Here is a 17,139-nt window from a genome sequence, read left to right on the forward strand (position 1 = left end):
GATAGTTATTTTACCAGAGATGTCGCTACTGGGTGTTGTTGGACACGTTGCCAATTTGGCTGTGGGTGTTACCATTAACCCTCTAACCATCTTAGGATTGGTTCCTGTTTTTGCAGCTGGTTTATTGTTCATGAAATACGTTGAAGTAGATCCAGAGTCACATCCCATCAACATAAAAAAGGTAATAGTTGTTCGACAGTCATTTTATTATATGACAAAAACTAACAGGTCAATTGAAAAGTCCACTGCCTACCATAATAAAATACATATTCTTGGCAAAATTAGTTTTTTTTATTCAACATAATTCCTTTCAAGGGGGACACACTAATTACAGCGACCCTCTGACTTTTCGATACCATTTCTGTAGTACGATTTGATCTTTACTTCAAAATAGGCCTCAGTTTCGGCGATCATCTCTCATTCGACGAACATGTTTTCCCAGTAAGCATTATTTTGAGATCTGAGAACAGGAAACAGTCGCTGGGGGCCAATCCGGAGAATACGGTGGACGAGGAAGTAATTCGAAGCCCAATTCATAGACTTTTGCCATCGTTTTCATTGACTTCTGACACGGTGCATTGTCTTGATGAAGCAGCACTTCCTTTTTTTTTAAACGCGGCCGTTTTTCGGCGGTTTCATCCTTTAAACGGTTCAATAACGCTATGTAACAGTCGCTGTTGATTGTCCTTCCTTTTTCAAGGTAGTCAATGAAAATTATTCCTTGCGCATCCCAAAATACAGACGCCATACGATAATTTTTGGTCAAAATATCATATATCAATTTGGTCATATCGACGTTGCTTTTGGTCAAAAGTGAGCTCGAGCGGCACCTATTTTGCACAGAGCTTTCTCAACTTCGTGATTGATATGATACGTTCAGTTGATATCTTTAGAGTGTCTGCTATTTCATTCCATTTCAATTTACGGTCATTCAAAATCATTTTGTGGAATTTTTAATGTTTTCGACGGTAACAACCTCCTTAGGACGTTCACTGCGTTCACCGTCTTCGGTGCTTATTTCACCACGTCTAAACTTAGCATACCAATACTTGATGATTGATTTTTCTGGGGTAGTGTCTGGAAACTCGGCATCAAGCCAAGTTCTTGCTTCAACTGTATTTTCCCTTCAAAAAGCAATATTTTATCAACACGCGAAATTCCTTTTTATCCACTTTTTTCACAATAACAAAAGTTAAACACACACAAACTAATGATCCGACAGCTGTCAAATTTACACGCAACTTCTGGGGGTTAGGGCTAACTAAAAAACATATGGATTTAATTCTAGTAGCGCCATCTATGTATCGGGCCGGAGACTTTTCAATTCACCTGTTGATAGTATTCTTACTAATCAAAAAACCTTCTTATAAAAAAATGTATTGAGACAGACATTCCCCAATTTTCCATTTTATTTCATCAACACTTTTCCCTTATTTATTAAGTGCTTGAGAAAAATTATTGGCTGTAAATACATTTTAAAAGTTTTTTTTATTTGAAGCTTTATTATGAAAGATCGGTAAAATGTATTTCATTCAAGGTGTTGGCCACCGATAGCTACTACTGTTATCCATCTCTCAGGCAATTTAAGGATTCCATTTCGAAGGAATAATGAATCTTTTGAGGCTATTCTCGATAAGTGAATATTTGATTTCCATAAGTGAAACGCTGTTCAGGCAGGTCATGACTCATATATCGGAACAAGTATTAATAAGAAGGAGCAAGGTTTGGTGAATATGGCGGGTGGGGTAACAGTTCCCATTTTAATATTTCCAAGTATGTTTTCATCGAATTTGCAGCATGTAGTCGAACGTTGTCATGCTTACGAATAACACTGTTGTGTCTTTGGTCATCATCCGGTGGTTTTTCGCTATTCGGCTCTAATGCATCAGTTATAGTCGATAGTAGACCCCACTGATAGCTTCATTAAGGTTTAGCAGTTCATACTCTATCACGTCAAGCTACTTTCATCAAATACAGAGTATTAAGCTTGGAGCCATGGATATTCGGCTTTGTTATTGACGTTGATGCATGACCAGATAATGGTATGATTTTTTTTGCTTTGGACTATTGTTATAGATCCCCTTTGCACCACTAGTAATAAAAAGATGCAAAAAACCTTTCCAATTTTGCCACTGAAGCAGCATTTTACACATGAACAAACGTCTTTCAACATTTCATTCATTCATTTCATTTATACGCCACGAAATATAGAAGCTTATGGATCATTCCCATGTTCTTCAAAGGATTGGAACGGGACTTCTTGTATTACTTCCAACAACTCTGCGTATTCATGCATTTCACAGGGATCATCATTGAGTAATGCCTTCAAATCCACATATTTTCACATGTTTTGCTGTTCAGAACGCTCTTAGTGTTCAGTGTCAAAACCAGCACTTTTAAAACATTAAAACCAGTATTTGAATGTTGAAATGGGAGAAGCCTGATATTTTTAAAGCAATGACAGTAACATCATCAATAATGCCAAATGGATACTGTTATTTTATGTAAAGAACTATTAAAACCATCGATTTTAACAGTTAGGTTAGTTGTTTACAATTATACTTATTATACTTACACATTAATGTATATGTGATCAAAATACATGCATACTTCAAATACCTTCCTAAGGTATCTGCTTTATGTTTCCTCTCTGATTTGTATGCGTGATATCAAAAAATATATCAGATAGCATCATTAAGCATCAGATAAAATACACAAAACCTGGTCTATTACATCTTCCATTTCTATTAAGATCCACTGTAAAAAGGCCGCTTGAGATGTCAGTGCTTCTATTAAGATGCCCTTCATAAATTCAGATTTTATCGAATCCCTATGTCCTTCTATTATGTTATTTAATCAAAAAAATATAAATATAGGATATACATTACATGGATCATTTACACCGTTAAGGAACATCTGTTATAAAAACGTGGATTAATTTTTCACAAATTTAATGTACATAGAACACTGATCATACGGAAAACTATTTACCAGCCCTAGCTGCGAATGATCCCTAAGAAATTTCAAACAACAATGATTCAAGAAAAGACTCTTCTGATTTTAGGTCAGGCCAGAATATGATTTCATCGTTGTGGGAGCCGGATCCGCGGGCGCTGTGGTGGCCTCCAGATTATCGGAGATTGAAAACTGGAACGTTCTACTCTTGGAAGCTGGCGGTGATGAGAACGAAATCTCCGATATACCAACACTGAGCGGGTAAGACCTTAACATCAACATTACAGCGTTTCAGATTGAAGAATGAAACCTTTCAGTTACATGCAAATGTCCCAATTCGACTGGATGTATCAGACAATGCCACCAACTGACTCTGGTTATTGTTTGGCAATGATTGGAGATAGATGTAACTGGCCTAGAGGAAAAGTGAGTAAAAAAATGTTAATAAAATCTTGATAATGGGCCTAAAATAAATACACAAGTTTACAAAGTCGGGTCAACGTTTGGACCTGAGCAGATAAGAATCACTCTTTACGTTATTTGATATCCTGAATTCAGATTTTGAATCCGTGTGTCAAGATTGGTTCCAGTTTACGAGTTCGCGCATGGCGGCAGCACTGTGCGCTTATAACGACTGTTAGCTGACGACGTTGCATAAAAAATATGACAAATCCACTTAAACTTGCGTATTTGCAGTACTTTGCTTTCGCTGTAGTTAATACTGACAAGTCATGGGTACAGTTGTAACGCATGCAGAACCAAGCTGTACAAGTGGTTACGTGGTGAAAATGTATACTTTTTATTTTCTATGCCAACGTTATGAAGATAACAGACACATCATGTGTTGATTGCTGCTTTTGTTCGATGAATATCGTTGGTATAAGTGCAAAGAAAGAGCACAATATAAATATCCTGACCTATCATCACTGTCGAAGACAGTTCTATGTACGGACAGTGATTCTTTGCCAATTTGTCCAGGTCCTAGTGCAAAATACACCTTAAGAACTTCGTCTTCATCACCGACGAGCATTGAAAGTGATTTCGTTATGGTGAAAAGCATTTAATTTCGGAAAGTGAACTAAATGATTTAATTCGCAATTTGAATTTATTTAAACAAAAAGCAGAATGCATCATAATAGCAGGGATTAAAGCGAAATCACGGAATTAAAAGAACCTTTGTTGCAAAATTAACGCAAGAATAGAGGTCGAATGTCTCTAAAAATACGTTTTCTGCATTCACATTTTGTTTTTTCTACATAGAACAAAACTGAATAATTAATTCCAGTCTTCACATTTACCTTATAAACAGCATTTGCTTACGAAGGTTCAAAAATCGTGTATACTTGTGATATTAACGTGGAATATAAAAATTAATATATTTTTAACTAAAAAAAAATGGTCTTCAAACAATAAATAAGGGACTCATTAAAAAATAATCAAACTTTTTAAAATAAAATATGAACATAATAATCGTTGCAATAAGTAAATAAAAATAAACAAAAACCTTAATTAACTTATTTATATTCTACTATATACATACAATTTAGCTTAATACCTACCTAAACCTATTGATCATTTACAATATTATTCTAACTACTACTAGTGTTAGATATTTACTCAATAAATTACACAGTTGTTAGGTGCCACCCGTATGAGGAAAAATTGTGATAAAGAAACAATGATTGAAAATACAGAGCGCTTCAGGCTCCGAGGTCCGCTACCTAGCCTAGGTGATTTAACAAATGTTCTAACTACACTAGAAAAACAAAAAATTATTGACCGCGCTGGGAATCGACCAGTGACCTCCGATTGAGAGCTAAACGCTTTAACAATTACACCATAAAAGCAATTACCTACTACATTTCTACGAGGTATTACTTACTACACATAGTGCTTAAAAAGCAAACTGAATGGCTTTTGAACTGAACCACTTTGATTTATCCGTCACATCAGCTCAGCAATAACATTAAACACAAATATCTGATTATTTTAAATAAAAAATATATGAGAACATTGTGGAACAATGAGACCACTTCGGAAGTGCACTCTTTCGAATAAAAAAAAATTGAAAATCGATCGACAATTGACGGAGAAATTGGCGAACATACATTAAAAAATATACAAACGAACAATGAACTTCCTCCTTTTTATATCTGACGATTTATGACAAAATATTGGTTTAATATTTATGTTTTTGTCCTTAACATTTCTGGTGATTTAATTAAAACGGTCACCATAATAACGATGTCGAAAGAGCAAAGTAAAAAAGTGAAAGCCGAGGAATGCTACCACGAAAGTAAAAATGAAATGATTAATGATATTTATCGCGAATCTACATGATTTGTATCAATGGATGTGACATATAGATTACCGAAATATTTTATCTATTAGAAATGTTTACATTTTATTTTCACATATTTTGTTGGTTTCTGTCACTATTAAAAATGATATAGTAAGCTTTAGTAATTAGCATTGTTCCCTGAAGGTTATGGGAGGCTCCAGTGTCCTTAACGCCATGATCTATATTAGAGGCAATCGCCTTGATTACGATCAATGGGCAGAAATGGGAAACCCCGGATGGTCATACGACGATGTCTTACCGTATTTCATGAAATCCGAAGACAACCGCAATCCGTATTTGGCTCGCACCCCTTACCACTCAACTGGCGGATACCTAACAGTCCAAGAATCACCCTGGCGCACACCACTGAGCATCGCCTTCCTCCAAGCCGGAAGAGAATTGGGCTACCAGGTCAGAGATTGTAACGGAGAACAACAAACGGGATTTATGTTATCTCAAGGTACGAAATGAGCTTTCAGATACCAAAATACCAATTATATTTTACGATTTCAGGTACGCTACGGCGCGGATCACGTTGCTCCACCTCCAAAGCTTTCCTGAGACCTGTCAGAAACCGCCCAAACCTCCACATAGCCATGTACTCCCAAGTAACCAAGGTTATGATCGATCCCAAGACCAGGATGGCTTATGGAGTAAAATTCATCAGAAACAATAGACCACAGTTCGTTAGAGCGAAGAAGGAAGTAATTTTAAGTGCCGGTGCTATAGGAAGTCCTCAGATTCTCATGCTCAGCGGTGTAAGCTACGAAAATAATCAGCATCAACGTGAGAATCATTAAACTATTGTCTAGGTCGGCCCCAAAGAACATCTGGAGGAACACAAAATACCAGTCATCAGCGATCTGAAAGTTGGACATAATCTTCAGGACCATATTGGTCTGGGAGGTCTGACGTTCATTGTGGATCAACCAGTAACATTCAAGAAACAAAGGTATTTACATTTTGCTTGTGCCTGTACATTTATAGTATACAACTACTTGTGTTGCTAATAAAAATAATAAAATAAAAAGACTCGATCCACAGTGCTTCTTTGGGCCCAGGCATTGTTGAAGAGCTGAAGAGGTTGTTAGTAGTGGGATAGGTATTGCTACTTGCAGTATTTATAATTACTTGGTCTATAATGCCCTCTTATCATGTAATTCTCCCAAATACTGGAGACCAACAGCTACACATTGTTGAGATAACAGGCCACACACACGCCTGACACATAGATGGCGCTACTAGAATTAAATCCATATGTTTCTTAGTTAGCCCCAACCCTGATGCGTTGTATACATTTGACAGCTGTCGGATCAGTAGTTTGTGAATTATAGCATTTTGAGTGAAGTAACTTTTGTTACTGTGAAAAAATGGATAAAAAGGAATTTCGAGTGTTGATAAAATATTGTTTTTTGAAGAAAAAAATACAGTTGAAGCAAAAACTTAGCTTGATGCGGACACTACCCCAAGGAAATCAACCATCAAGGATTGGAATGTTAAGTTTACACGTGGTGAAATGAACACCGACGGAGAACTCAGTGGACGCCCAAAAGAAGTTTTTATCGACGAAAACATTTTAAAAATACACAAAATGATTTTGTATGACCGTAAATTGAAATTGAATGAAATAGCAGACACTCTAAAGATATCAACTGAACGTGTACATCATATCATTCACGAATATTTGGGTATGAGAAAGCTTTGCGCAAAGTGGGTGCCGTGCGAGCTCACTTTTGACCAAAAACAACGACGAGTTGATAATTCGGAGCAGTTTTTGAAGATGATCAAGTGTAATAAACCCGAGTTTTTGCTCGATATGTGACAGTAGATAAAACATGGCTCCATTATTTCACTCCGAAGTCCAATCGACAGTCATCCGGGTGGACTACACACGATGAATCCGCTTCAAAGCGTGGGAAAACACAACAGTCGGCTGGTAAAGTTATGGGGTCTGTATTTTGGGATGCGCATGGAATAATTTTCATTGACTACCTTGAAAACCATCAATAGCGACTATTACATAGTATTATTGGACCCTTTGAAGGACGAAACGCCGAAAAACAGCCGCATTTGAAGAAAAAGAAAGTGCCGCTTCACCAAGACAATGCACCGTGTCACAAGTCAGTGAAAACGATGGCAAAAATCCATTCATCCACCGTATTCTCAAAATCTGGCCCCCAGCGACTATTTCCTCTCCTCAGATCTCAAAAGAATTCTCGCTGGGAAGACATATTCGTCGAATGAAGAGGTGATCGCCGAAACTGAGGCCTATTTTGAAGCAAAGGACAAATCGCACTAGAAAAATGATATCGAAATGTTGGAGGGTCGCTATAATCAGTGTATCACCCTTAAAGGGAATTATGTTGAATGAAAAAAATAAATTTGTTAAAGAAATATGTTTTACTATGGTAGGCCGGGGACTTTTCAATTTACCTGTTAATTCTTTATTAGATTTGAGTTTGAAGAATAACTGAAGAGGGTTCTTGTAATCATTGGGTCTACAGTTTTCATTTGATACTATTGCTTTATTTTTATACACACGCAAATAATTAACATAATGAATATATTCAATAACGTTTCAATTTCTTGAGACTTCTTGTTAGGTTAGCGTTGTCGAATAGCTGCTAAACTGGCTCCATGCCATATTTGTAACGATATTGTATATAATATAAAATTAATCATCTACAATATTCGTCTAAAAGAGTTATGCTTTGTTGTTATACACAAAAACATTTAACATAATGAATACACTTACAATGCTTCAATTTCTTCAATATGGAATGTCATTCCTAGATGACAGTGCGGTTTTAGGCTACATTTATAAGAAAATGTGGTTGGCTATATAGAGATATTCATCTAGTTTCTTTATATTATCAGATATATTACTAACAGAATTGCTGAAAATGTTTTGTTATCTATAATAATGACGTTTTGACTAGGGTTGGCAAATTGCTACCATAAATTGTCTCACTTCTAGATGATAACGCTAAAAAGTGCTTGGCTTAACAGATTTGCTACGACTGGTGGTTTATTAACCTTCACGAACCGTCAGCTTGAATCTTCACGCACGTTAACACTTGAATAATGTACCTACTATAACACTAGAAAAATACTGCAATGTATAAATAGTATGCTATTGCGGGCGCAAAGTGGGTATCCTTAGAACAACAGTAAAAATAATTAGAGGGACCAGAAGCATCGAATGTGTTAAGGAATGAGCGCCAGAATACCATTAAATATCTTGTCTGAACAGCGTTATCACCAAACTTAAAACTAATCTGTTTGACGACGCAACTGAAAGACGTTTGGTTTGTATATCAGCTGTTCATATTACTGTGTCTTTCTGTCCAATATATACTAATATAAATCGCGTTAGTATAGGCTATGGCAATATCTGTCTAATTATTTTCCGTACAACAATTGTAAGTAGTTTTGTTTAATGAGTAATATTCAATTAAAGTAAGGGTTTATTATATTTAATTTCATACGCATCATTTTGGGTCATAAGTAATTACTATTATTTTTGTTTATAATCCTAGATATCAAACGTTCGAAGTAGCGCTCGAGTACATTATGAAGGAGAAAGGACCAATGACCTCTTTGGGTGGGGTCGAAGGCCTGGCATTCGTAAACACCAAATACGCCCCCAAATCTGGAAAATGGCCAGATATTCAGTTCCATTTTGCCCCAAGCAGCATTAATTCTGACGCAGAACAAGTAAGCAATACAGCATCATAAAATATAAATACTAGCATTGGGAACTATCGACTGAAAACAGTCGAAACAGTGGATAGTCACAAAATAATCGATAGTTAAAAAACTAGCGAGTGATAATAGTAATTACTGTTTTCACTCAAATGCACGGTTCGAGTCAATTTTTTTCAATTGGTGATGTCGGACGAAGATGTACGAATCCTTTCCTGTATAAATTGTGAGAGAGGAAAGGACGGAAAAAATTACTTAGGGTAGTTAATTGTATATGTGCTTATAATATCCAACGGTAGTATAAGCGAGACGGAGATGTACAAATTCCTTCACGTACTAACTTTTAAAAGAAAAGGAAAAAAATTATTACTGAATTATTATAATTATAATAATAATACATAACATGCAATTCATCATTTAATTTTAAACGAAGTAGAATTACTTTTATATTTGAATGTCTGTGGATCTGTAAAAAGGAATGGAATTTTTCTATGCAATGGAATAATACCCCACAAATGTTTTATTGTATTTTGTCTTAATTGCTGTTTTTAAATAATATACTATAATAAACATACACAATACAATAGAACTTCTACAAAACCCAAAAATTAAAGATGTGACCCATAAATAACCATAAATACAATATAAAAATTAAACATATATCCAATCATAGAAAAAAAACTGATCCATGACATAATTAAAAATGATCTGAATGAAATGATATAAATGCTTTATTTATCATTGAACGGAAACATTTTTTAACAAAAATCAAGAGAGTAATCGAAGTATTACCTATTATTGCCATAAAAACAGTTAAAAGTGTTTTACTATTTACCATTCACAATTTTAATCTTTTTAACCTATGACGTTAACAATCTTGAAAAATATCATTCCAAAATGCTGCTATAATAATATACAATACATTGTTATTTACTAACAAAAAAAATCATAAAACCATATAAATCTATGTAAGCATAAATTGGGTACATTTTTGTCAAGGTCCCAGCTAAGACGACAGAGCCAGAACGTTAAAAATCAGTCGAATGAAACTAATAGAACCAAAAATAGTAACTAAAAGTACACGACCGAAACAGTCGATAGTAAATAGTAACAAAATCAGTCGGACCGAAAATAGCGAATGAAACAGTCAATAGTCGATTTCAGTCGATACTTCCCAACACTAATAAATTCAAAAAATGTCTTTAAAAAGTTCAACAACAACTCGAATGGATGATTGGGAGATTCCGAAAGAATTGGAAAATCCAACTAAATAAGCATTGTCATCAGGACATTTCCCTGGAGTAAGGGGAGAAAATAAACTTACAAAAAAAATATCAAAAACAATTCATGGTTATTATTAGTGTTGGGAAATATCGACTGAAAATAGTCGAAAGAGTCAATAGTTGCAAAACAGTCGAACTAGTCAATAGTAAAAAACTAGTGACTGAAAATAGTAATTACTATTACAGCCAAATGCAGGCTTCGACTGTTTGTCTATTCGTGAAAACGAACGGAGATGTACAATTTCCTACCCGTATGAATTTTGAGGGAGCAATGGGCGGAGATAACTGTTTGATTTTCTGTGATTTATGTTACAGATTAGTTCACTTTAAATAATTTTGAATGGACAAGGACTAGTATACATTTGACTGTCCCAATAATTACTAATCTTTTTTGACTATCGACTGTTTTCATATAATTAAATAAGTAATAACAAGAACAAATATTCTTTCAGGTTCGTAAAATAACCGGTCTAAGAGATAGTGTCTTCAACACTGTATACAAACCACTAAAAGACGCGGAAACATGGACGATACTACCGCTGTTGCTGCGTCCCAGGAGCTCCGGATGGATCAGGTTGCGCTCCAAGGATCCGAACATCTACCCCGACATCATACCGAATTACTTCACCCACAAAGAAGACGTGCAGGTCCTCACCGAAGGCATCCGCATAGCTCTGAACGTGTCCGCCTCGAAGGCCTTCCAAAGATTCGGCTCCAGGCCGCATAAGATCCCCTTCCCCGCGTGCAGGCAGTACGAGTTCGACACGGACGAATATTGGGAGTGCAGCATCAGGCATTTCACCTTCACCATCTACCATCCGACCTCCACGTGCAAGATGGGGCCGGCCACCGATCTGGATTCGGTGGTCGATCCGAGATTGAGGGTGTACGGTGTCGGGAAACTGAGGGTGGTGGACGCGTCCATCATGCCGAAGATCGTGAGCGGGAATACTAACGCCCCCGTCATCATGATCGGCGAGAAAGCCAGTGATATGATCAAAGAGGACTGGGGAATCCGGGTTATCCATTAAATATTCAGTATATATTACCAGAAGTGGATGAAAAAGTAACTAATAATGTTCAAATGTAAAGTATCATAAAATTAATTGAACAAGAACAAGAAACTAGGCCAAAAAAATCGCATAGAGAACTATCTGGACTATATGGAGGATGCCACAAAACCTCCAAAGAAAGATATAGTTGCTATGATTTCTAATTTCTAATGAAGACTCTTGATCATATCTCAAATAAAAATTAATTAACAACAGAAATATAGTTCAACAAAGCATAATACCAAATTTAAAAAAACACGGATTACTTTTTCGCTCGCATAGTAAATAACGCAACATGTAAATAACGTTATAGTTCATAATATTTATATTTATTATTAGAACGATACCGCATATACAATTACAATTAAGGGATGAAGCAAATATTTGACCATTTTATCATCATTTAATCATTGATTGTACATCAGAAAAAACTGGAACCGAATTATTATTTTTTACAGAATCAACATTGCTTGACTATCGGATAAATTTCAATGATAATAACTAAGAAGTAGAATAGAATTTCGAACGCGTAGACTAAAAATCTCAGTTTTGTTATGCATATATTATTATAACGCATTTTTGATTTTAAAAAATGGAACACATTTTGCTTCATTCAGTCTAAATATTATTACCTATACCGTGTGATATATTAGCAATAACTATACTTAAAATAAATTTAATCAATTATAGATACGTAATATTGTTTTAGATTCGTATTCTAGTTTTTTTACGATACGAAAACACCTAAAAATATCTAGAGGCTTTTAATGTTACCGAGAAGTAAACGGAGAAAATCAGTTTCTACATTGTATGATATATTTTAAAACTCTATTCTCTATTATATTAGTTATTTAATAGACATTAATTACCAGTTAAGTGTTAAAGTAATTAAATTTATATAATTATCGGAATATTGTATATAATGTAATTATTAAAAATAGGGACATCTAGTCATATTTAAAGAATGTTAAGTAGAAAAGTTAAAATAAATGCGAATAAAACTAAAAAACTCGCTGGTTTTTCATATTATTAAAATATCCTCTGAAAATATAAATTATGCGAACTAATTATGAAGAATTTAATATATAACAAATTTAGAACTGTTGTAAAAAGTTTCGTTTCAAAAGTCTCACCCATTTTCAAGTGTAGATACATTTCCTTCCGCCTTTTCTTGAATAAATTATTCTGAGTATGATTTATCTAAAGCTACAATCTTTGAAACTATTTATCTACTTGAAATTAATAAGTGACCTGGTTGGTAGCCATAATGTCCAAAATAAAGGGATGGTTCTGCTGGGGCAAGGCATGGTTGTGTTTTATATTTGGGATTGTAAATATCTCTAGAATACAGAGCAGGACCGAGTGAGATCAGAGGTCTTCGGAAGTCTAATTAGAGAAAAGTTTAAATTATAACAAATAAATAAGTGCTAAGATATTTGATGGCGTTGAAATATAAGGCATCATAAATTCATTCAACAAAGTGCTTCATCATTGAAAAGAATAGTTTTCTGACAACGTTGTAAATTCCAGACCTTAGAAGCGAAGAAAATGTGGTAATATCAGTTCTAAATTTTTATTGAGAAATTTAGCATTTATTTGCTAAGAAACTGGACAACAAAAAAACAATCACATAGAGAAATATCCGGACTATATGGAGAATTCCATAAAACCTCCAAAGAAAGATATAGTTGCTAATTATCATGAACTTGTCTCATTTTACGTTAACCAAATGATTTGATACTAATCAATCAGTGCCGAGTAAGAAATTAGATTTGCTTTGTTCGTAATATAATTGTGTGTATATGTCACAAAATTATATTATTATTTTTATATTGTTTAGGTTCGGCACTGACTTCAAACTGATCAGTTAACAGATTTAGGTAGGTATTAAGCTAAATTGTGTGTATATAGTAGAATATAATATACGTGTAGTAGATAGGTTAAATAAGTTTTTTATTTATTCTTATTTAGTTATTACAACGATTATTATGTACATATTTTATCTTAAAACGTTTTTTTTGTGTTAAACATTTTTTAAGTGTGATTATTTTTTACTTTTTAGTGAGTTCCTTATTTATTTTTCGAAGTCGGTTCAATTTTTTTGTTAAACATATTTCATTTTCCTTTTTTTAGTGTTAGATATTTACTCAATACATTACGCAGTTATTTTGTTAAGTATTACAATGGGTAGGCCAAGTAAATGTGCAACCCGTATGAGGAAAAATAGGAACAAAGAAACAATTATTGAAATTAAGAATATAGCCAAACATAGAACCTCCTACTTTTTTGCAGTGGGTTAAAAATAAATTTAATCAATTACACATACGTAATAGTATTTTTAGGATTTATATTTTTGATTTTTATGATAAAAAGTATGACAAAAGTATCTAGAAGCGTATACGAAAAATATTACGAAAAAGTGATATACTTCATCCTAGTATACTTTATCATTGTTATCAGTTATCACTATTATGTGTTGCCTGTTGTTATTGTTGTGTTATGATCGTCCATAAATGTTGTTGACCACTAAGGACTAAGATTTTCGTTGATCATCATGGTTATTCTGTCATTGCTATCAACTTATAGTATCAATATCATCCATCATCACTGCCAGTACTTGTCGGTATACTTATTTATTGGTACTATTATTTATCAGTAATAATTACCCATACTATATTATCATTAGATCATATTATTATTATCACCGATTCTTATTATATTTCCTGTGTATTTTTAATTTCTCCCTTGTCAGTGAACTTCACTGACAAAGTCACCCGACTTCCTTGACATCAAGATCTCGCACGCTAATTAGAATTTGCTTTAGTTATTTTGCCATTTATTGTATACATAGCTATTATGTCATTTATATTAATCTCTATTTTTATTCCTTTAAGATTATACATTGTTTTATATAAATATCATTTTTACGCCCTAGGTTTAAAATGTAGCACTACAAAATGGGTAAAAAACCGCATTCCAGTTATTCCAAACAACCATTAAGGCATCCATAACAACATATGATTAGAACGAACCAAAATGAAAAAAAAACAACCTGCAGCACTCTACTGCCAAAGAACTTTCGAATCTATCTCACAAGTACAAATTCTTTCATCTAAAGCGAACGAGTTCGCTAGAAATCACCAAACCAAACGGATCCCTCTCTACCGCTCGTCTGAATCACCGTTCGCTTTAGTTCGTAAACAATATCATGCGAAACGACTTCCACAGCGCCGGCAGGAGTAACCTTAAATTACTGCGAAACGGTCAAGAAGCAAAGTCAGTAGGAAAAACGAACCGCCTCCTTAGCATGACTTAATACGGCTGGAGTGAAAGTGCGCTTGGTCTAGCGTAACAGTGTGAGCGTTACGGGTGAGGGCCGACAAGTAACCGTGTGAAATTACGATGATCTAATATGAAATCTCGCGAAATGAAGAAATTAATGAGAAAACTAGACTGAATAACTATATAAATCATTTCGGATCTAACAAACGAGGAGGTTTTTAACAACTGCTTTATTTTTGTTAAATATCTGAACGTATTATAAGGGTTTATTAATTTTAGCTGATATATATCTCAAAAGAACGACATATTCCAAATTTTCCTTTGAGACTAACCAGGAATGGACCTATTTCTTGGTATCTTCATATGTTGGAACAAATACTAATCAGAAGGAGCAGTGAGAATATGGCGGGTGGAGTAGCACTTCCCATTTTAATGTTTCCAAGTATGTTTTCAACATTTTCAGAACAACACTGTGATCTCTCTGATTGTTTTTTATCCACTGCACGATCTAAGCGTCCTTACTGGCCTCGCCAAATCATTGCCTTGAATATTTTGTTGACATTGAAATAAAAAGTAAAACCTCTTACCACATTTACCACAAGTGAGAGTGAGAGGTAAAAATTCGAACATTTTCAACGTATTGAAAAATGTTTTGTTCACACTCAGATCACATGTAACAGGTCAATTGAAGAGTCCCCGGCCCACCGTAGTAAAACACATTTTTTTTTGCAAAATTAGTTTTTTTTATTCAACATAATTCCAAGGGTGATATACTGACTATAGCGACCCTCCATCCGTTCGATACCACTTTTGTAGTACGATTTGTCCTTTGCTTCAAAATAGGCCTCAGTTTCGGCGATCACCCCTTCATTCGACAAAAATTTCTTCCCAGCGAGCATTCTTTTGAGATATGAGAACAGGAAATAGTCGCTAAGGGCCAGATCTGGAAAATACGGTGGAGAGGAAGCAATTCGTAGCCTAATTCATGGACAATTAACATATTGAACGTTAATAATCCTTACTAAGAGTAATTCGTGTAATTAACTCCAATGACACATATAAAAGATTGCACAAGAGATAACTTACTAACGTTCTTTTCTACTTTATTCAAAATAACAGTGAATTGACATCATTATGATGTAATTAGTAAAATAAAATATTTGTTATTTCCATTTGTGTATCTAGATGAGACATGAATATTTCTAAAAGGGTATAAAATAAAAGTTAGTCCTAATTTTTTTTATTAATAATTCATTTCAAACATATTATTTTTCATGTTAGAAGAATAATTCTTCAGAAATTACATAAACATTTGGTTAGAATATATGAAGAGAGAGTTGATACTAAATGTTTTGAAGATACGTCAAGTGTATTAGGGAAAATACAGTGAATAAATCTAATTTTATCAAGAAAATCGACACAAGTTGTACTAAGAAGAAACTAAAGAGAGATACAGTGATATCAAAATGACTTGACACAGACAAAATATAATGAAAGTAATATACATTACTTGGATATACAATTGTTAATTAGCCCTCCAGAAGATCCACTGCACAAAAACACACGCCTAGAACTCTAACTTGTAGGTGGTGTAGAAAAGAGTTCAATATAAATATAAGAAAACAACTCTAGCCTACAAACTATTGTGGCTTTATAGTCAACTGTAGTTTAAGTCTTTCGAAAATATATGTACTAGATGTACTGTAATGTTAAAATAAATTATATATGATAACATTTCTTTTGTTTAATTTACATTAGAATTTTGTTATATGTTAAAGGCAAAATAAAACGAAAAGGTTTGATATACATTTTGACGAGATGGCTTCACTGTTTTATTGTATAGACTCTATTTGTGATTTACGAAATAGTTATCATAATAAATATTTAGTACCCACTGGGCAAGATTGATGAAGTAGTTGGACTAATATCGATTAAACAAATTTAAAACTACAAAACGTGGATTTGTTTTTCACACACCTAATATATATGTAGGTATTATTGTATTTAAATGCGAACATGGAGCATGGAGAAATATGCATTGATAAATTTCTACTTTTACTGTCGGCGCGTACGCTTTCGATGGCACGTTAGCAACATTTCTTTGGCGATGCCGTTACATAACGGCCGTTACGTCATCTTCAATTAGTTGGCGAAGTTAATGGGCACAGATGCTCGTCGTTCGCGGTGCTTTGCGTCACCGACATGAAGAGCAAAACAATGAGCGTATGAAGCAAAGAGGATTCTTGCTGGTGGTTCCTCGAGGTCGCCCGAAACGAAAGTGTCGTCCTCTCGATCTAATTATCGATGGCCTAGCAGCGGGTTGCAGCGTTTTAAGCAATTCTGCTCAAATATCAAAAGTTCCTCAACCTTCAACAATAATTATCGGTAAAGTTTGATAAGTCTCGTTAATAACTCATTATATAGTGTGATTTCTTTAATATTTACAAATTCATTTCAAACCTTTCAAAGTAATCCGCGTTAGATTTATGCCAATATTTATTTCGAGTTTTCAAAGCATTTT

General features: G+C 34.3%; 2 protein-coding genes across 2 annotated transcripts in view; one reads left to right on the forward strand and one right to left on the reverse strand.

Annotated features, from left to right (window-relative positions):
- Positions 1-17,139, reverse strand: part of Flo2 (flotillin-2) — a 374,194-nt gene that overhangs the window by 196,864 nt on the left and 160,191 nt on the right. The gene's annotated exons all lie outside the window — the stretch shown is intronic.
- Positions 20-12,345, forward strand: LOC143193775 (glucose dehydrogenase [FAD, quinone]). Its single transcript, XM_076400152.1, has 8 exons — positions 20-181; positions 3,065-3,216; positions 3,273-3,381; positions 5,441-5,756; positions 5,810-6,054; positions 6,109-6,248; positions 8,836-9,013; positions 10,737-12,345. The coding sequence occupies exons 1-8, from the start codon at positions 20-22 to the stop codon at positions 11,313-11,315; spliced, it is 1,881 nt and encodes a 626-aa protein (XP_076256267.1). The 3' UTR covers positions 11,316-12,345.

Source organism: Rhynchophorus ferrugineus, unplaced genomic scaffold (genome assembly GCF_030347505.1).
Source record: "Rhynchophorus ferrugineus isolate W39M unplaced genomic scaffold, kcgeb_rfMv2 rfM3, whole genome shotgun sequence".
Lineage (NCBI taxonomy): Eukaryota > Metazoa > Arthropoda > Insecta > Coleoptera > Curculionidae > Rhynchophorus > Rhynchophorus ferrugineus.